Below are 22,405 nucleotides of genomic sequence, written 5' to 3' on the forward strand. Positions count from 1 at the left end.
AAAGGACCCCGGGATGGCAATGAACTGGGAAACTCAACGAACAAAAAATGAACTGAAATCACATTGCGCTGGCAGGGCTCCAGAATTAGCAACAATCCCAGGTGAGGGCGAAAAAAACCAAACTCTGCAGGAGATACAGTCAATCCTGGGATATTTGGCCCATCTTGTTTACTGTATATACAATGACCATTTTGAAAATAAGGACACCTGATGCAAGTCCCTTAGATGTCCCTAATTTACATGTTTCACCGGACATAGAGCTCAACAACCCATAAACACACTGAACTGAGAGCAATGATAATCCAATATATGACAATGGGATTCCTTGGCCTTTGTCACTTCATTAAGATAGCAGTATTCAGTAACCAAAACAGAGGGAACTACAGGTTCCCATGGAGATACCTGTAACTGGGATTAGAAATCAAATGATGCAAAACACTAAATTTCTTACCAGGGACAAACCCTTGCCATTCCTACTATCTCGATATTATAGTTCCACTTTGAAAATATTAAATAGACGAACTATAAACTGATTTAGAATTGCTACTTTTTGAGCAGGATGCAAAATCTTATCTGGAATGTAAGCACAAAGTTACTCCTCCAACACAACCTTCACCCATTGTTCAATGTTCAATCAGATGGAGTTCTGACTGTCCTGAATCTTGGAACATGTCCTTCCTTTGCACTGTGATATTTAGTTCTCTCAGAGATAACCAATTAGCATTGAATACAGAACATGTGAACTCTGTTCTGGACTCATGCAGTAGAAAAGTAAGCTCAAAATATAAATCTCAATGACTAATTGATACAGAAAATACTAATTGATACTGAAAATAATAAATAGTGTGGTATTATTTGAGCTCTAATGGTTGAAGTTTGCTGAGTACAATAGGCATTATGCATGAGGGGATCAAAGATATATCCAACAATGTTGGTGGTTATATTTTATTTTTCAGTTTAATTTTATTCTTTAATGCAGGTAAATTAAGTTCACGTGGATCAACAGCGAATGGTTAATCAACAGTGGTCATTTTTGGAAGGCCAAACTTAAGCACTGTGTTTTGAACTCTACTTGCAGCCAATTTTTGTAACAATGTCAGTACATGGTAAATTAACCAGATGAAGCGATGAGCTTACACGCACCATATTACGATGAAGCCATTGCTTTGAATGACTTCAATGTAAACATAGCAGCATCAGGAAAAACACAGGAGCCATGGGACTTTAAACTTATGGTTTGACAAACATGTCGAAGCAGTCCAACAACATTTTCGGCAAATTACAGCAGTCAATTCAACTGCGCAGGAATCTTCTCCATTAGCAGTACCATTACGCACATCTTGAATAGTAAACAATTTTCAATTGAAGAACACAGGCTTACCAGGTGCCACAAAATTGGGTTTTCAAGTGTTGCATCGCCAATAATCAAAAAGAGGGAATAGGTTCCAGAGACTGAATTAAATTCAGACTTTCTCTCGGCCACATCCAGGTCAAACTTGTATACATTTTTACTGTCTGGTTCAGCCACAAACACCACTTCCTGTTCAGTTTTCTGGTTGTAGAGACGTACAAAAGTCTAAAACATACAAAATTAACAATGTATCCTGACATTTAACAATGTATGATTAAGGTATTGAGAGAAGGTCAACATTTCACTTGAGGTAAACAATCAATCACTTTATAGAAAATGTGGCATTTTGCACAATTGACTACTGCAGACTGTACTTACAATTCCACAGATTAAGAGTCCTGCAGCTCACAGGCCTTGCTACTGTGTCAGGAAAATTCGGGTTCTCAATTTGCAAGTAGCACCAGTGTGCTTCCCACTTCATTTCCTTCAATTTGCTTTGCTCAACACCTTTGACCTCTTGTATCCCTCCCAACATCCAACTTGTTTTCAATACCAAAAAAATGCATTATTACTTAGCAAAATCATTCCTTTAAATTACAGTTCAAATACTATTTGGCAAGTGACACGATAATTGTGAGGACTGCCATTACTCTTCGTAGCCAAGGCGATCAATCACTAGTGAAGGGAGGAGGTGGACATCCCTGCGAGTTCGTGCAAAACTCTGCTTTTGACGGTCAACCAGTTTCAACCTTAAACTAGGCAACACAGCACAGCTGCTCTAGTAGTGTAGCAATTTTTTATAAAAAAAGGAGAGTTCAGAAACTCAGGTTTGTAATGCTTAAATCCTTCATTCACTAATGGACAGCTTCACAAATTGTAAGTTTCAAATAAAGTTGTAAAGGGGGAAAAGCAGTCATGGGATCTAGTTTAACAGAATTGATAACCATCAGTAATAATGCTCTCAAAATAGATTAATTTTTCTTTAATTCATTCATGGGATGTGGGCGTCAATGGCAAGGCCAGCATTTATTGCCCATCCCTAATTGCTCTTGAGAAGGTGGTGGTGAGCCGCCGCCTTAAACCGCTGCAGTTTGTGTGGTGAAGGTTCTCCCATAGTGCTGTTAGGTAGGGAATTCCAGGATTTTGACCCAGCGACGATGAAGGAACGGCGATATATTTCCAAGTCAGGATGGTGTGATACTTCGAGGGGAACATGCAGGTGGTGGTGTTCCCATGTGCCTGCTGCCCTTGTCCTTCTAGGTGATAGAGATCGTGGGTTTGGGAGGTGTTGTCGAAGAAGCCTTGTAAATGGTACACACTGCAGCCAAAGTGCACCGGTGGTGGAGGGAGTGAATGTTTAGGTGGTGGATGGGGTGCCAATAAAGCCGGCTGCTTTGTCCTGGATGGTGTCGAGCCTCTTGAGTGTTGCTGGTGCTGCACTCATCCAGGCAAGTGGAGAGTAGTCCATCACACTCCTGACTTGTGCCTTGTAGATGGTGGAAAGACTTTGGAGAGTCAGGAGGTGAGTCACTCGCCACAGAATACACAGCCTCTGACCTGCTCTTGTAGCCACAGTATTTATGTGGCTGGTCCAGTTAAGTTTCTGGTTAATGGTAACCCCCAGGATGTTGATGGTTGGGGATTCGGCGATGGTAATGCCGTCGAATGACAAGTGGAGGTGGTTAGACTCTCTTTTCTTGGAGATGGTCATTGCCTGGCACGAATGTTACTTGCCACTTATCAGCCTAAGCCTGGATGTTGTTAAGGTCTTGCTGCATGCAGGCAAGGACTGCTTCATTATCTGAGGGGTTGCGAATGGAATTGTCCACTGTGCAATCATCAGCGAATGTCCACTTCTGACCTTGTGATGGAGGGAAGGTCATTGATGAAGCAGCTGAAGATGGTTGGGCCTAGGACACTGCCCATGAGGAACTCCTGCAGCTATGTCCTGGGGCTGAGATGATTGGTCTCCAACAACCACTACCATCTTCCTTTGTGCTAGGTATGACTCCAGCCATTGGAGAATTTTCCCCGATTCCCATTGACTTCAATTTTACTAGGGCTCCTTGGTGCCAAATTCGGTCAAATGCTGCCCCCTTGACGTCAAGGACAGTCACTCTCACCTCACCTCTGGAATTCAGCTCTTTTGTCCACATTTGGACCAAGGCTGTAATGAGGTCTGGAGCCGAGTGGTCCTGGCGGAACCCAAAGTGAGCATTGTTGAGCAGGTTATTGGTGAAGTGCCGCTTGACAGCACTGTCGACGACACCCTCCATCACTTTGCTGATGATTGAGAGTAGACTGATGAGGCGGTAATTGGCCGTGTTATTTGAGTAACATTTTCTGGCAAAACCTGTCCCTTTTTTTGAAGTCTTGTTTTAGATTGTCAGGAACCTTTTTGATATCTCAATTGACATTTTTTCCCTGAAATGAATTGGAACACATCAACTCTTCGTCATGTCTTGGTTAACGTAGTGTGTGTGTTTCCGTTTCTAGAACAGAAACTCTGCAAATCAAAAAATAACCCCATAATAATGCATCCTTTTTTAAAGGTGAAAAAAGACACAGCCAGTAGTAAACTGTACAGTACATACTTGATGTGGAGTAAGCCCAACTCCAGTGTTCACATCAGCCAACTGGAAAGATAAAGCGATGTTCTGGTGACTGTCAGCCGCAATAACCCCCTTGGCTTTTGATGGATAAACCACTCTAATGGAATGAACATTGAAGGCTGAATTAAAAAAACAGTATTCCTAAATATGTACTTTAAAAAAAATTCAGAAGCTCTACTATATTATTTCCAGAAACAAGAGCTGTCATTTTAAAAGTATTTCAGCAGATATAATAATAGTGTTGCTTTACCTAGTGGTCTTTGGTGCAATGCTCTGATCCTTGTCAACTACTGAAAGGTCAACATTAGTGATACCGACTTCAGTGGCAACCTTGACTTTGAGCTAGAGTTAAAACAAGAAGTTGCATAAGCCCTACACTTATAAAGCAGAATTGGTGTAACATAAATCATGTATAAATGTCTCAATAGATAGGAAAAGCAGCATATGTATATAGTTCCAATGAGACATTAATACAATGAGACAAAGAAATGAAACACCTGAGCTTTCTGGAGCCGTGTTGCAGTGTCTCATTTTAATAGGTTCTTGAAAGCAATCCTCACATTATATCATTTCAATCCTTCAATCTTCCTGCTGACCTGTTCTCCTCCCTCCATGCCCCCCACAAAGCTTTCACTCTTTGTCTCAGATTCTTTTTCTAATTGTCTCTCATTTATTGTGCAAGTCTCTCATTTGCTGCATCTCCTGCCTCTTTTGTATGCTTTCAAATTTCTCTGTATGGCTCCCAAATGTTAGTTTATTGATGTTCTCAATTGCTATCTTTTACATTTTTTTCTGGCCCAAGGTACAACAGCTTGCATTATATAGTGCCTTTAACTGAGTAAAACGTCCCAAGGCGCTTCACAGGAGAGATTTTCAATCAAAATTTGACACTAAACACGTAAGTAGATATTAGGACAGATAGGTTTTAAGGAATGTCTTAAAGGAGGTATAGCAAGGAAGAGCTGTCTAGGAACCGCTGAAGCGCGCACAAGTGAAAGGGTGTAGGCTAGGGACTTAGGCTGGGGGCAAGTGGGGGGTGAGAGGAAGAAGGAGAATTAAGGCCAGAAGTAAACCAGGGGAGATAGGATTGGTGTGTGGGAGGCAGCAAGCTAAGAGGACCAAAACCAAGGCGGGAGGGTCTAGGATCTGAAAGTACTCACAGAAACAAATTCTGGGAGCACACAATGGGCTGGGCTGTGAGACATTAAGGGAAGAGATGGTTGAGTTGTGCACTCAGAGAATACTTAGTTGGGCACAGGAAGGGTGGAAATTAAGGAGTTGGGGTCTGGGAGCACTAGTCAGGAACAGAGCTGGGCCTGTGAGCAATCGGGGTGGAAGAATTGCATGCAAAATGTAACAAATTACACTAGATTTATCAAGATAAATATCAGTAGAACTGTTCTTGATATTTATGAATGCACTTTTTAATAAAGATTGTATTCAACGTCACTTAAAACGATCCACATACCTCCACACGGTTTCCTATAAATCGGCTATCACCCTCCACATTGACAGAGAAGTCATAGTATCCACTTGGTGGCTTTACCTCCATGAAATTCAATTCAAAAAGATCACTGTTTTAAAAAAAAGAGAATTACAAATGCTATCCTTTATTGGTCAACAAATATTTAAAAGCCGTTTATTTTAGATATAACGTCAATGACTTCCTGCATTAATTCAAGAAGCATTGTTGCATGTTTACCATGGGATTTTCTGAAACAGATAATTATCAGAATAGATGCTTAAATTTTGAAATAGATAAGTTTTTTTTTTTTAAAAAGTACAGTATTTTCTTTCCATTCCATCAGACAGCTTCACCATGCAACGTATCATTCCAGGACAATAGTGGGCAGATCATCTACTCCCATCCCCAGATGATGTTCCTTCATAGCCAGCCTAAATAAGAGATATAAACATATCCGAGTGTGCCCCTTCCTTGGAGCCTCCCAGAGTACCATGGCTTTAGTTCAGGAACTTGGGTAGGAATTGCAGATATGAACCTGCATCCCAATATTCCATGGCACAGATGTACTGAACAAGGTGCTAAATATGCAAGTTTCTGAATTCCTCCATTCAAATGTACCTATATTGGAGATGGACCAATTCAAGATCACTCTTTTTTAAAAACTATTATTTTTTCACAAGAATTCTTGCACTTAAGCGACTAAATAAAGCTTCTGATCAAATCTAATCTTGCTCCAACTTTAAATATCCCAATCATATTGTTTTTCTTTCAAAAAAGAACACAAACCTAACAATAGATTGATTTTACTGGCAAAGAAGAAGGAACTAAGCTTTAAGACAATATGCCATGAATTCTTATGGTACGGCACTCAAGATAACCACTATCAGCATCAATAACTTTCAGGTCAGGTGCAACAAGGGCCCCCTCTGCTCTAATACAACATTCCCTAACCATAATCTTGGAGCAGTATCTCCTACTACACCAGTTCAAGCTTTCCACTTTCATTATCAGCCATGTTTTAATGCCTCTCTAATGAAGAAGCTCAGTATTGCGTCATGGACTCCCACCCAGTACTAATTGAGAGTCAGACTGCCCATATATGAAATCATTACATACAAGACCCTTACTTACATCTACAATAATGTGGCCTTGACATGGTGTAATTTAGTATTAATCATTTCATGCAGTCTACACAAAGGAAATTATCTGTATGTGTTATCCACAAAATCTCATTCTTACCCTTTCAAAGCAAAGGATGATTGCGGAAGAACTGTGTTTTTTGTCAATACAGACTTGGCATAGTCAAGCTGAACATCAGCTGAAGTCAGACTCTGGGACATGACATTTGTCACACGCAACTGGAAAAATGCCAAGAAAGGAAACATTAGAGCAAAAGACGACTAAGTTCTCAAATATGCCATTAGGAATACAACTCAAAGAAGATTCCTTCTAACTGCAAGCCAAATACTGTTGTTTCATCTTAAAATACATCTTAGGCAGGGATTAGCTTAACTGGCCACTTGAAATGGACATAGAAGATCAATCTCTACAGTACATCATATGCAGAGAACTCAGCTCAATGCCATGATCAAATTTTGTATCAAAAATGATTTCCCTAAACACAAGGAGCACACAGAACCCTGTAAAATATTGATCCCGTTGACAAACTTATTTGTTTAAGTTATAATCCAAATTTAAACTTAATTATCAACAATCCCACCCATTAAAACCCCACAAAGGTTATTAGCTGTTGTCATTAAACTTCCCATCATTTACTTTTAAATACCAAGAACAAATTTACACAATACAATATTAATATTTCCAATTACACACTCATTCCATAAAAGAGCTATCAATTTTGTTCAGCGACCTGAACAAGTTTAAAGTGCAATCCTTTCCTACAGTCACGAAACAGTTATACAATACACGCATTCTGTATTGAAATTACCAAGCACTTAAATGGTGAGTCATCTGGCCAGATGGATTCATATCCTTTTTAAAATCGATGGAAATAATAAAACAGCAAACTACACAAAATTAATGTCAATTTTTTCAGATGCAGTCTTGCAAACATTAAAAAAAAGTGTAAAGGGTCTTCTGTGATTCTTATCCTTTAGGTGCCCACAACTCCCACATGCTCTTCTTTGGCCCAAAAGTGGTCCAAAACTGGATGCCAGTTCCTCCCTAGTAACCATCAATGTTGCTCCAAAATTAGTTGTGACGGTGAGCTTCTCAGCCAGAATTGGTGCCACAAATTTGCTCTCATTTCGTAAGACAACAAGAATAGGCAAATCTTTCCCAGTGCATCAGTCATGTTAAAATGATAGTTACTATACTGATTTTACTTTGGTGCTTCTGGAAACTTACCAAGTACTACCGGGGCTGACCTTTCCTAGAATATATATTTTATCTACATTTAGTTATATCTATCTATAATTTACTTATATAATGCTAAAATCATACATGGGCTGTGGGCAACCTTGAAAACTAAAACATCTCTTAGAGGACTTCTAATATCAAAATGTCAAGTTAGCTATCATGATTACCTATTATGTCTTTAGGTGATGCTTTAATAGGATTTCTCATTTTAACCTGAACATTGAAATAACATGGGCTTCGATCACACGTGGTGCTCTTATCTTTTCGCCACAAGTTACTTAAAATGCTTTCAGAAAAAAATGTCTATCTTTCCTCTCAATGAGAACTATACTTTCTAATGTTCAAAATACATATTGAAACAAAAATTCTAAAAATTACACTTTCAACAAGAATAAATTGATCCACTGAATTGCCTTTGTGCCATTTAATGGCTTCATGACAGTTTTCACTTGAAGGTCTCAAACTCTCCCAAAAGCCCGGGATTGATATTTTTCCCAAGAGTGGTGATTGTGCAATATGCACATGCGTAATATACGTAATCGGCTGAACTGCTGGAATATTTTTCTTCAGCTTCTAGCAGTTTCTGCTCAGCTGCTTTTTAAAAAACCATTTGAAGAAAACAGAAGACAATTTTCAAATGTTAAATTTAGGTAAAATTGTTGTGTTATTGTAAAAAAAGAGAAAAAATTGTATTGATTATACACTTGGGGCATAATTTTAACTTGGAGAAACAGGTGGGATGGGGTGGGAGCAGTAAAAATGTTCAAAATCTTAAACCTGCCCATTTCCGGTTTTAACAGAGGCAGGACGAGGGGCAGGAGACCAACCCGCTCTCAGAAGGGGGGTTGGTCACTCAAAGCTTTCAAAGAGGCTGTGCACCTCCATTTTAACAGCTTTTTTGTTTTTAACCCCTAGGTGCCGGGATTCCTGGGCCTTCTACTTCACGCCACGTGAGAGGAGGTGAGAAGGCCCGAAACAGCAGGTAAGTGCCTTTATAGCACTGCTTGTGGGCCTGGAGGAGCAGGAACGCTTCCCCCTTCCCCCAGGCCCAACAAGCCTACCAGCAGAAACAACCTCCCCACCGCACCCCCCCCACGATCTCCAAGCCCTCGACCGATAACTATGCCCTGATGACTGACCCCCGCCCCCCCCTTCCTACCCCGGTTGGGGGCAAGGGTGCTCTGGCCTCTTGCCACTCACCCTGAGAGGAGCGAGTGGATGAAGGTCCAAGTGAGTGACAAGGTGGTAGGAAGGGGAGAGGGTAGTGAGCAGGTAAATTGATATGGGATATGTGAAGGGAGGGAATTGGAAAGCAGCTGCTGATAGCTACATTTTCCCCACAACCCTCACCAAAAAATGCAGCTTGCAGCCATCGGCAGCTCCTTTCCCTGCCTCTGCAACCATCGCCTCCCATCCCAAAGAAAAGAAAGAAAGAAAAGCAAAAACGGGATGGAGACAGTGGCGAGGAAATGCAGAAAAGAGACAGAAGTGGAAGGGAAGAGACAGAGAAACAACACAAAAACAACAGTAAGAGAGAGATTATATTTTCTGGCTTACCATGTGCAACATCACAGAAGATCTATCAGTAATCCATTTAAAGTCTTGCATTGCATGCATTTTCTATAAGTGTATCTTCTGTTTCCTATTACTGTTACTTTTAATCATAGTTAAATTTATTATACTTATCCCTGGATTTCTTAAATTTTTCTCTGATTCTAACAAATGATTGAATCCCAGTCCTAACTACCACTTTTTCCAAGACGTGCAGCAACAAAGTAAATCACAACAAACTAAAAACAAATGTACAGCTTCAACTTAGGTGCAGCAAAAAATGTTAACTTTTTAAGCAATGATTCTTACAATTAATGTAAAATTTCCACATTCTACACTTGGCTTACAGTTGCAAAGCAACATTAAAAAGTTAACTCAAGATATGCAGATGTAACAGAAGTTACCTTCAGGCTGGGCTTCTTATGGGAAACAGAGGCAAGTCCTTCAGCCACTACAATAATTGGAATGTGGTACTGATTCTTGGACAAAGCTGCAGCAGCACAGGCAACGCTGAAAGCTTCTGACAGTGTGGTATAATGTTTCTTACTGAAAACAGCATTAACAAGCTGAATGACTTGATCCTGAAATTAAAAAAGCAAAGCTAAATTTTTCAGATTTACTGATGTGCATAAAACAAAACAATCAATACAATTATCTTGGCACCCCAGTGATCTATTTGTGTTGATAATCTGAAGATCAGAATCAATTAGTTATTCTGCATACCCTTACACAGTATGTGCATCATCCAAAGCAATATTTAATATGACCAACAGTTAAAACAGTGATTCTTGCTATAATGATACGGTTACTTTTTTGTGTACAATTTTCAGCCACAAACTACTTAGTGGTATAACACCATAAATCTATTGACATTCTGGTGTCCGAGTGAAGGTCTGTCCATAGTGCTTTGGGCTGTCAAGTCCCTCCACCCAAATTAAAACAATCTCAGAACAATGGCCCAATACCAGTCCAGGCCCTCTTCCTCCTGTGCAAAGCAGTGAGGAATGGACAAAGCTTGAGCATATCTGTGGCTGTAATGGTGAATTTATATAAAATCTTAGTAAGACCAAAATTGGGGAACTGTGCGCAGTTCTGGGCTCCGGAGTGGGGCTTGAACCTATGATCTTCTGACTTGGAGGCAAGAGTGCTACCACTGTGCCAAGGCTGACAAACTAAAGTGACTTCACCCATATTAAGCAGGAAGGACGAAGTTACTGCAATTTTGACTAGTGCACCATGATCCAGGAGGTAAAAAAATTTGATCTGAAAATAAACTTAAGGGGATGAGAATATCACCATAACATTTTGAATCAGTGCCTCCAGATCATGATCACACTTTTCCTGCAGACTACATATTTTCATCCTGATTTTTCTAGATAATTTTCTTGTATGACCACAGGAGTGAAAATACATTATTTATGAAAGAATCAAACTATTGTAGTTATATATTATATCACTGCTCAGCTACCCCCAAGTGTTTTTCCCGAATTAGACAGTTCCAGGTCAACTTGCAGAGTGGTGCAAAATTCCAGTCCTAATAAAATGGCTGGAGCTGCTCGAGATTATGCTGCTCTTCCTTGTACCTGATGTCACTAAAGCAACCGGTGGGTTGGGTGGCATAGTTATGAAATGAGAAGTCTTATAAAGGGCAAGCATTCATTTGTAACTATTTTTTTCACACAAAAACACATCCCATGAGGGGTATTTTAAATCAAATATTCCAGAAACCTGGATGTATCAATGTACTCCTCCTGCTCGTACATGCAATAAAAATGTACAGTACTGTTACAATATATATTTATGTGGAAGTACACATTTAAAAATTCAATTAAAAAATATACTCCCTTGGCCTTTTCCTTTTAAGTGAACTCAACGTTAACTTTTCAATAGGCCCAGTTTCTTCAGCTTCACTGTCCTTACCTCTTTGATTGCTGGCTCCATTCCAGCATGGTCAGACAGCTTATATGCAGCAGTGACAAACAAAGCTGTTGTTTCTAACCCCTCCTCAAACTGAAGATAAATACCTCCCAGATCATCAAGACGTGCAACCAGATCCTAAAAAAAAAGCACATTTAGTTAAGGTAAGGTACCGATATTTTTTTTTTAAAAACCTAACACTTGAACCTGTTCCATGTTACCGGTCACATCCAACATCAGTTTTTGTCTGGTACATCAGTATAAAGTTTAAAATCAAGAAAGTTGATGTAAAGTTTAAGTAGCAGATTAACTACATTAATGATGAATACATACTATTACACCCATAGAATGTGAAGAAAAACATCAACTTGATTTCTTCAGAAAAAGCTACCAAACCATCACTATCTCACACCCTGCATCTATGAAGTCTGTCTTTGAATAAGCTTTCACTGGTATTACTACTCCATTAGTACTAGATTTAGCACTCTGGCATCCCCTGCCAAGAGTGAAAGTCTTACCAACTTTGGAGCAACTAAAGAATGGTATTGATGTTGATTATCCAAACCAAGCATGGCATGGATTTCATATTTGGGGGAATGGCAGAAGGATGGAGGAGAGAGAATAACGAGAAACTATTTAACAGATTCGACATCTTTCTGTCATTGAGGCACCCTGTTCAGAAACACTCAAAAGTTACTGTAATAAAAATAAAACATTTATTTGTCTAAGAATCAGAACTGTATTGGCTTCTTTAATTTTGTTATGGTACATAAGGGGTAAAAATGAGCTTTACACACAAAAGAATGTTTTAACTCATTTTGTAACAATAACCTTTTGGTTTGTCTAAAAATTTATAAACATGCTGTGTGATTAGTTTAAAAATGTATTTGATTAGCAGCTTCTTTTGAATGTGTCAGTTACATTCACAAGAGCCTGGTAGTTGTTTCAAAAGTATTTATGTGCCTGCTTTTTCACCCCAAATCAGAGTGCCTAGAACTTGCGAACAGAGAGACCGTAAGAGATAGAAGCAGGAGTAGGCCATCCGGCCCCTCGAACCATTTAATGAGATCATGGCTGATCTGATTTTTACCTCAACTCCACTTTCCCCATATCCTTTGACTCCCTTGCTGATCAAAAATTTGTCTAACTCAGCCTTGAATGTATTCAGTGACTCAGCCTCCACAGCTTTTTGGGGTAACGGACACCAAAGATTCACGACCCTCTGGGAGAAGAAATTCCTCCTCATTTCTGTCTTAAACGGGCGACCCCTTATTCTGAGACTACGCCCCCTAGTTTTAGATTCCCCCATGGGGGGTAATATCCTCTCAGCATCTACCCTATCGAGTCCCCTCTGAATCTTGTATGTTTCAATAAGAGCTAGTTAAGTCATAGCTGGTGAGAAGAAAGAACCAAATGTGCAAGAAAATGTATTTCAGTATAGTTTAGCAAAGAGGTCGCTACTAAGTTTTAATTACAAGGAGCTAACCAGATTAAACAACAGTTGTAAAATGTACTATTTGCTTGTTCTGTTACTATTTAGTAAATTTGTTTGGCAGTTAAAGCCTAAAACAAGGTCCAGTATAGGGTTATTTTGCCATCTTCTGAAAAGGTGAAGGCATGGAATATAACCAGCAAAAGGTTTGTTTCCCAGACACACGATTCATTTTACCTAGGTATCAGGACATGTGAAAACACTGAAGAACACAGGGACCTAGGGCTCACCTACAAAAGTGTGAAACACAGAATGAAAAAATACCTAGTTAAAAAGATAAAATAAACCCTGTGATGCAACAGTTACCCTGAGCAAACATAGAACACATTTACAAAGGAATACCCCACAAAAATGTTTGATCTTTGACTGAACCATATTATATTTCAAGCCTGTTGCTGAGTAAAAAAGTTTAATCTCAGTTCCACTATAAATCTGAAAGATATAGCACTGAAATAATCAAAAGTGGCACCTCTCCTTCTATTTCCATAGAAACATAGAAAATAGGAGCAAGAGTAGGCCATTCGGCCCTTTGGGCCTGCTCCGCCATTCAAAATGATCATGGCTGATCGTCTAACTCAGTACCCTGTTCCTGCTTTTTCCCCATATCCCTTGATCCCTTTAGCATTAAGAAATATATCTACCTCCTTCTTGAATACATCTAATAACTTGGCCTCCACTGCCTTCTGTGGTAGAGAATTCCACAGGTTCACCACCTTCTGAGTGAAGAAATTTCTCCTCATCTCAGTTCTAAATGGCATATCCCGTATCCTGAGACTGTGACCCCTGGTTCTGGACTCCCCAGCCATCGGGAACCTCCTCCCTGCATCTAGTCTGTCTAGTCCTGTTAGAATTTTATATGTTTTGATGAGATCACCTCTCATTCTTCTAAACTCTAGTGAATATAGGTCTAGTCGACCCAACCTCTCCTCATACGTCAGTCCTGCCATCCCAGGAATCAGTCTGGTAAACCTTCGTTGCACTCCCTCTATGGCAAGTATATCCTTTCTTAGGTAAGGAGATCAAAACTGCACACAATACTCCAAATGTGGTCTCACCAAGGCCCTGTATAACTGCAGTAAGACATCCCTGCTCCTGTACTTAAATCCTCTTGCAATGAAGGCCAACATACCATTCGCCTTCCTAACTGCTTGCTGCACCCGAATGCTCGAAAGGATAGAAGGATAGAAACAAATAGGATTTGACAACTAAATCCCACCTCATTTTCAACAAAAAAACTTTCAAAGTTCTGCTCCAGTTTCAATAAGATATGAATAGGGAAGCCTCCAGAGGCATAAGACAAACTAAATCTTCCAAATTAGTTTTCTGTCTTGACTACCTGGTGCTAGGAGAGCTCCACTAGTTCTGTTGTTCTATCATGGAGCTAATATACGTATTTAAGAAAATTAAGTTAACAAGCAAATTGGAAACTGTAAATGGACTTGGGAGCATCTGGGAAATGATTGATTGGATAGGGAAAATGGTTCAACAGATTAAGTCACAAATTGACAGCTATTCTGACAGCGAATTGTAAATTCTGCCGGTCATATATAAAACACACACACACACACACACACACACACACACACACACACACACACAACACACGATTGCAGATTAAATTATATTTAAAAAGGAAAAAAATGATTGGAATTTGTAATACTGAATATATAGTTAACAAAATGTACAGGCTCACACAACTTTTTTTTAAAAAGTTAAAATTTTTTGAAACAAATACAAAGCTTAGTTCTGGCACGTAAAGAATATCAGTTGTGAACTACATTTATCCAACTGGTCAGAAATACACACATACATGCATACAAACAGTATACATTTTTATAATTGTTTTAGAATCAGTATATGTATAACAATCATTGCTCTACTCTTTGTAGCCATATTTTCATTATTTATCCTGCAGGTAGAAATATTTTGTGCTAAAAAAAAATCTAAAGATTTTTTCAAAAAGCCACAATGCAATCTCCTAAGTAACTCACTTCATTACCCCCCAATGTTTCATGTCAAATTCTTACCTATACACTAACAATTCAGAAATTAAAATTTCATGCCCATTCACTTCAAGTGTGTTTATCTTTTCAATCTGCCCAAACACTGCTCTGAAACAAAGTTTTTACCTCAATCTCCTCTACGATGCTTCTCAGATCAGCCTGCTGAGATAGATAAGAAGCTGTAAACAATGCATGGATAATTCTGTAAAGAAGAAAAACACAATCAGGGCTGTCTAATTTTAAGAGTATATACAAAAAGGTCTACTGTTCTGTACTTGAAGTGCTAAATACAGATTCAATCTGTACTGTAACTTAGATCATTTTAATTCAATTTTCACCATGGCAAATATAACAAGTTTCCATTTATATATCTGCAATCTCATACTATTATTGTACATTGAAAAAGGTCAGGACAACCAAAATAGCCTCCATTTAATATTACCACAATGTACTGAAAAAAGAAAATTGGAATAATCAGACTATGTTCATTTAACGTATCTGTAATCTCACACTATTACTGTATATCAAAAGGTTGGAAGGGATTACAGTAATTTTATCAAGACAGTCAAGAGTTTGAGATTGCAAAGTAACTATCTTGTGTATTTTGTATTATCTATTTAGACAAGATTCTTTTTTCATCATTCGCATATAACTTTCTCTATACACTTCAAAAGAATGGAATACTTTCCTACTATTTGAACTCAGTCTCAGTGTGGTACTGTCAGGTGGGACGCAGAGTAAAGCACATCTCCCTCCTCTCTGCCACAACAACATATGAAGCCTTAGAACAGCATTCCCGACTACAGGAGTGTCCAAACCATTGTCTTCATGGATCACATAGGTGTCGAGTTTTAGGGGCCACATATAAAGTTTACAGCCATGTATTCTTATTCATTTGTATTTCTCTCAAACTGCCAATACTGTTCTGATTTTGGACTATTCACTGATGAGGTAACAGCACTATAAAGAGCTGTTTGCAAACTTCCAAGTATGCAAACTTCAAACAGGGCAAACCAACGAATAAGAAATATAAGCACAAATAGGGCTGAATAGCCTGGGCTTCGTGGATTGGATGTCAGGGGTCAGGGCCAGAGGTTACACACCCCTGTCTCCTACACTTTCATTTCCACTATTCACCTTCATTATCATCTCACTGAGCGAGAATGTTAACTTAATGTCTAATGGTGGAGAACTATGGAGGGTTTTGGGTTGTTGACCAATGGCCAAGCTTGGAACTGGTTGAGTGTGTTACGAGACTGGTTGACACAATTTTAAATCACAAATCTAAAGGCAAAAAGGTATAACCTAAAATTATAGTGAAAGTAACAATTTAAACTTGATACATAAGCAATGCTTACAACTATCAACCAGATGTACCAAGAGTTTATGATATGACCTCCCTCATCTGTAATTTAAAAAGCAGTCAAAACTTCAAAAGGACACAAAGATAATAAAAAGGTTATTCCAACAGAGGGACTAATTTTCAAAAGAATATAGACAATGAATAACATTTTGGGCTGTTTGTGCACTCTTCTAAATGAGTGAAGTTGTCCAAGCACCATTTAGATCACAAGTCTGTTTGTAGGCCCAAAAATCATATATAGGTTTGGCTTCCAGCTTGCCTGATGGCAAAAATCAACCAGATATACATGTTCAATTTCAACTAGTATCTAACATTAGGTGAAAGATAATCTTTGAAACATGATTAAATACATGTATTAAGTTACTGGTATGACAAGTCAGTGCCCAGGTATGACAGACGGCCAAAGCAGCAGTCAAAGTCCCCCACCCCAAACTAATAGCACACCAGGGAATTTGAAAAAAATTACTATAGGAGATTTAAAAAATTATTACGGCTTTGGTACAGAAAGTAACAAGATGGCAAGAGGGTTGGTAACCAGAGGTCACAGATTTAGGATAATTGACAAAAGAACCAAAGGGGAGATGAGAAGAATTTTTTTTATGCAGCAAAATGTTATGATCGAGAATTCACTGCCTGAAACGGTGGTGGAAGCAGATTCAACAGTAACTTTCAAAGGGGAATTGGATATATACTTGAAAAGGAAAAATTTGCAGGGATATGAGCAGGGGAGTGGGACAAATTGGTAGCTCTTTCAAAGAGCCTGCACAGGCACAATGGGCCGAATGGCCTCCTTCTGTACTGTATGATTTTATGATATTATTAAAAGAATTTAAAAAACACACACATATGTTGTTTCTTTGCAAAGTAGTTACAAACTTACACACACTTGGTCACATAAGAATTTAGGTAATTATCTACAACTGATTTGTAAAAACACTGATTTATATAAAGGTTCCAGAACAGTCTGCCTTAAATTTCCAGTGATTACCAATAACAGAAATACAAAGCATGGCATACCCCAAAGAGCCATCATCTTTAGAAATGTGAGCAGCAAGGGCTCGGAGAACTTCCTGAGATGCCAGAGGAAGACCAAGGTTACTCAAAGCTCCGACTGCATGGTAAATCTGGGTAATTGAAGAATCATCGCTCACTGTTGATAATAAGAGATCTCTGGTCTCATTGCTGACTATAATCTGTGAATGAATTTTGAAGAAAAAAAATTAAGTATCTGCTTAGTCACAGTTTCAAAGTCATTCAAGCATATAGGACACCATCACCTCTCCATGTTTCAGCAGGATAAAGGCATACTTTTATGGAATAAAGGGACTATAATCTTAGTTAATAGGCTGCACTCCAACATAAAAATATCCCTGGCATGAAGACTATTACTAATACAGTGACATCCTTTTCAGCATCACCATATGGAAATAGTCCATTATGGACTGTAAACACTGCTTCACTAACTTTCCACTACTGTGGAAACAATATGGAAGCCTCTCAATGTAAAGTTGGCAGTATAAATGCTATTATTATTATTATATCTCCCTTGTACAAACATTCAGGCAGTCAAACCAGTATCAGTTTTAGCCTTTGCTTACAACTCACGTTACTGAATAACTGTGCAATGGCAGAAATACAGTTTATAACATCGGTTTTCCTATACTACTACTTCTATGCTTTCATACAGGCCCATCAGTAAAGTGGAACTACCTCATTGCAAACTCAGACATACCCTCATTTCATTACTGCAATTACTATTGTGGAAAGAGGTCCTGCAACTGGATAACAGAGAAATTACTTTCTACATGTTTTTCATACGAAAATAAACCACCTCTTCGTAAGGTATTTGCTGCATTATTACTTACCTTGCAATTAGATAGGGCTTGACTTGCTTCAGCGGCATAAAAAAGGGAATCAACATTGCTGGAGTCCACTTGCGATTTCAAAAAGTTACAAGCAGCCTGTTTGGAAAAAACACTTTCAGAAATAACCTTTTACTACTGGGCGTACAATTCTTTCTATTTAAGAATCATCAACAGAGCACAATTTAATTGCTTATATGTTTTTAAAAACTGACAGAAACTTAATCCAGTCATTAAAATTGTTAGGGTATGATTCTGTGAATTGGATATCTGGTTAACTCTCATTACTAATCTTTGGAGACATTGATCGGAAAACAAAAGTAAATTATTAAAAGGCAAACATGGATTAACCCACGAAAACAGCACTGGCAGAACATGTTAAAGATACTGGATTTGCATAGATTCTATATTACTTCATGAAAGCTGTTCTGTTCTTCAGGCTAATCTGTCTTTCTTAAACTTGGAATTTGTAAGCTTTCAAAGCTCTAATAACCTTGGGTTTCTTTCTTATTTCTCCCAGTATGTGGTCATTATTCTGCAGCAACTACATTTAGGAGGAAAACCCTTAAATATGCAAGGAATCTTGCCCAAAGACTATCGCGAAAGAATCTGAGATGTATCATGTCTCAGCTGTTGGACAAGCTGCACATCAGCTTACTGAAAATTCTGAACTACCTATTGTGGAAAAATGCCAATTCAACCATCAATTCCACGCACTGGTAGATTGTTAGTAATGGCTTCTTGTGCAACTCAGGTTGGCTGTCCACTTTTTTTGGACTACAAACCTGTGACCTCCACCACTTAGAAGGACAAGGGCAGCAGCTGGATGGGAACACCATCATCCCCAAGTCACACACCATCCCGACTTGGACATATATCGCCGTTCCTTCATGGTCACTGGGTCAAAATCCGGGGACTCCCTACCTAACAGCACTGTGGGAATACCTTCATCATATGGACTGCAATGATTCAAGAAGGTGGCTCATCACCACCTTCTTAAGGGGAACTTGGGATGGACAATAAATGCTGGCCTTGCTAGTGATGCCCTTTGTGATTGCTTTTTATATCTGTGCACTAGCTTGTATGATTTGTGTACATGGACATCTAAATCCCATTGCACCGCACAGCTCCTAGACTCTCCCCATTAAAAAAAATTCCGATTTGTCTTTCTCAGATCCAAAATTATATGTACAGGGCATTAACCCAGAGAGGTCTCCCATTCAGAGAGGCTAGTAGTTCTAGTTGTTGGGCACTGACAAGAGCAAGCATTAATCCAGAAACAGGGATGTGCAGGTACAGTCTGGTAGTAATGGATCTGCAAATACCATCTGATTAGGAGTGTATTAATCCAGACGAGGATTTGCAGGTACAGTCTGAGCAAGAAGGGCATTAATCCAGAAAAATGGAAGTACTTTTACAGTTACTTCTTTTGTTTTATTAAATAATAATTAGGTAGGTGCCATGGATTTTTTCAATGAGGGAGGAAGTACCCCAAGTTTGAGAATTTTGTATTAGACAGAAATCCGTATCATGATTTGTATTAATGAAATCTAATTAAGTTGTACATTCTCTTTGTGCAGCTGCTTACCTGTTCATCTGGTATTTGTTCTCCGAGCTTTTGCAAACCTACTATGGTGTAATAGGCATTCTCCAAATTAGAAAATGGCTGTTCTAAAGTTTGTGTTAATCTTTCAACGTCAGAATTTGTCAAATAGTGCTTCAGAGTGATGGCCTGAGTGATGGCCAACAGGGCCAAGGTGAACAGAGTCCCTGAACCTGAAAACAAGACGAAAAATACAGTTTATGTATCAAGTATAAGAGAGATTACACATGCATGTACTAAGTTCACAAAAGCAATATTTTTGTAATGTTCTGCAACTTGAAACGCATTAACAATTCTGGGCTGCATATTTATCAGTTCAATACAAATAAAACAGCACATTGTAAAGATATAGCCAGGCCTGTGGACTAGTCTGACCCACAGATGTGTACAGGATTGACTGATGTGAACACCACTCTAAACAAATAGCAGTCAAGAACTGAAGACAAATGCGTACCATTCTTCATGATGACAATGAAGACCTCACATTTCTGCTCATTACTCTTTCAATAGGAGCTGAATTAAGACATGGTGAATCTGAACAGAACAAGTCATAAGCGTCAAATCTGCAACTTATTGATCAGAAGCTATTTTCCTAAATTTCTTGTACCACTGACCAGCTATCTGTATAGCAGCAGGATTTGAAAAAAAAACACATGGGCCAGACATGTAAAAGCATCTAGACATAAACTGAAGTTAATTTCAGTAAGTCCCAAGAATAAGTTTTAGCTGCATTCCAGAAAGAAGCTGTCATATTTTTCTATCCTACGGATGACTGGTATCATGATTATCGTCTATTAAATGCAGGGGACATAAAGACACCCAGACCAGAGTTTTCACCGTGAAGTCCGGGAGGGTCACACTTAAGCCAATGCGCTTAAATGGGAGATACTGAAGTACATACCAGTTTAAGTCTGCCGGTTTTAATCAGCAGGTTTGTGAAATGTGAATGTTCAAAGCCACTTTCATAGGCAATTCTTTGCTGTAAATGTATTTAATCATCTCTAGGTAAAGAAAGAATGTGCATTTATATAGTGCCCTATCATATCCTCAAGGACACTGCAAAGGAGCTTACAATCATTAAATTACTTTTGAAATAGTTATTGTTGTACTTGCAGCAAGGCCCCACAAAAAGCAAATGAATGAATGACCACAAAATCTGTTTTTTGTCGAGCAAAAACAGAAAATGCTGGAAACATTCAGCAGGTAAGATGTTTTTGGTGGTGATAGATGAGGGAGAAATGTTGGCCTGCTCTTGTTCGAAATAGTGCCACTTGTTCTTTTATGTTCACCTGAGCAGGCAGGCAGGGCCTCAATTTCGCATCCAATTATCCAATTTCCCATTGAAAGTTACTATTGAATTTGCTTCCACCACCCTTTCACACAGTGCATTCCATTTAACAGACAGAAAAAAAAATATCAACCTTTATAGTTCCGGTCACATTCCTGTGATTTTCAAATGGTATTTAGGTTTATTTAGTTAGATAAGGGCTACAGACGGCCATTCATCAGCTACTCTTACACATGTATTGATTTCTGTGTTCCACACTTTATCACACAATACGATCTGTTTAATCAATATGGTTATATATTTTGTGCATAGCGACACAAATAAGACTTACACAAATCTGAATGCATCCAGGTACAAAAAAAGTGACAAATGAAAAAAATATAAATTACAAGTGGCTGAAGAATTGACAAGGTCCTGTATTCCTCAATGACATTCATGCCATACAATACAGTGCTCTTTAAGTAAACAAAGGTGCATCCAGCATGGTTTGTAAATACATCTACAGGCTATATATCAATGCGGTTCAAACTCTCCCATTTCAAAGTGTGTCTATGCGTATTAGGAAAGGAAACATTATTTAATTACTCAATAAGCTTTGTAGTATAGCGTTTCTCATCCTTGTTTTCAAACCACTCCCTATCTCTGCAACCTCCTCCAGCATCTCTGCGCTCCTCCAATTCTGACCTCTTGCGTATCCCCGATTTTCACTGCTCCATCATTAGCTTCAGCTGCCCAGGCCCTGAGCTCTGGAATTCCCTCCCTAAACCTCTGCCCTTCTCTCCTCCTTTAAGATGCTCCTTAAAACCCACCTCTGTGACCAAGCCTGTCCTAATATCTCCTTACGTGGCTCGGTGTCAAACTTTGTTTGATAACACTCCTGTGAAGCACCTTGGGACTTGTTACTATGTTAAAGGCCCCATATAAATGCAAGTTGCTGTTGTTGTGAATTCAGTTATTTTGTGTGCGTGCACATATGGGGGAAGTGTGGAGATAGATGTATTTCATGCCGTTTTAATACAATTTCCCTTTAATGTATTTAATAGATAACATTTGAAGAGAATGCTCAAAGCACGAACATTCTCAACACTCCTCTATGCCTCTAGCTGCAATAGAACCAAACCAGAAGAAAATGCCTATATTTTGTTTTGAACAAAAATACTTCTCTACTTATTTATCTAATCCACAACATAATACATTATGCATAGGGCCACTGGTTTATTGTGACTGTCAATTTCCATTTTATTACATGTGATTCTAGGATTTTTACCAGTGCATCAGGGGTCAAATTCCATCATTTCATGAATTTTTTCAGAGAAAACTACAAACTAATTGCCATGATTATGAAATCCCAATGAAATACAGTTTGGATCCTTTTACTAACAATGATAATTAATTTCTTGTGAGTTATCAGGTCAGCCCACTCCGAGAATATAAATCTCAACCTTCTTTTCAAATCCCTCCATGGCCTTGCCCCTCCCTATCTCTGTAACCTCTTCCAACCCTCCGGGATCTCTGTGCT

The 22,405-nt window shown here is 38.8% G+C and overlaps 1 protein-coding gene across 2 annotated transcripts in view; it reads right to left on the reverse strand.

Annotated features, from left to right (window-relative positions):
- The window catches only part of rpn2 (ribophorin II), a 49,643-nt gene that overhangs the window by 21,625 nt on the left and 5,613 nt on the right, over nucleotides 1-22,405 (reverse strand). For both annotated transcript variants that reach the window (XM_068000383.1, XM_068000382.1), the window contains exons 2-12: nucleotides 19,584-19,771; nucleotides 17,999-18,094; nucleotides 17,151-17,326; nucleotides 14,897-14,972; nucleotides 11,279-11,413; nucleotides 9,763-9,939; nucleotides 6,668-6,786; nucleotides 5,432-5,537; nucleotides 4,214-4,305; nucleotides 3,946-4,060; nucleotides 1,382-1,576 (exon numbers count right to left, since the gene is read on the reverse strand). In XM_068000383.1, coding sequence (XP_067856484.1) covers nucleotides 1,382-1,576; nucleotides 3,946-4,060; nucleotides 4,214-4,305; nucleotides 5,432-5,537; nucleotides 6,668-6,786; nucleotides 9,763-9,939; nucleotides 11,279-11,413; nucleotides 14,897-14,972; nucleotides 17,151-17,326; nucleotides 17,999-18,094; nucleotides 19,584-19,771 — 1,475 coding nt within the window. The remainder of the gene's footprint in view (nucleotides 1-1,381; nucleotides 1,577-3,945; nucleotides 4,061-4,213; nucleotides 4,306-5,431; nucleotides 5,538-6,667; nucleotides 6,787-9,762; nucleotides 9,940-11,278; nucleotides 11,414-14,896; nucleotides 14,973-17,150; nucleotides 17,327-17,998; nucleotides 18,095-19,583; nucleotides 19,772-22,405) is intronic.

This window comes from Heptranchias perlo, chromosome 19 (assembly GCF_035084215.1).
Source record: "Heptranchias perlo isolate sHepPer1 chromosome 19, sHepPer1.hap1, whole genome shotgun sequence".
Taxonomy (NCBI): domain Eukaryota; kingdom Metazoa; phylum Chordata; class Chondrichthyes; order Hexanchiformes; family Hexanchidae; genus Heptranchias; species Heptranchias perlo.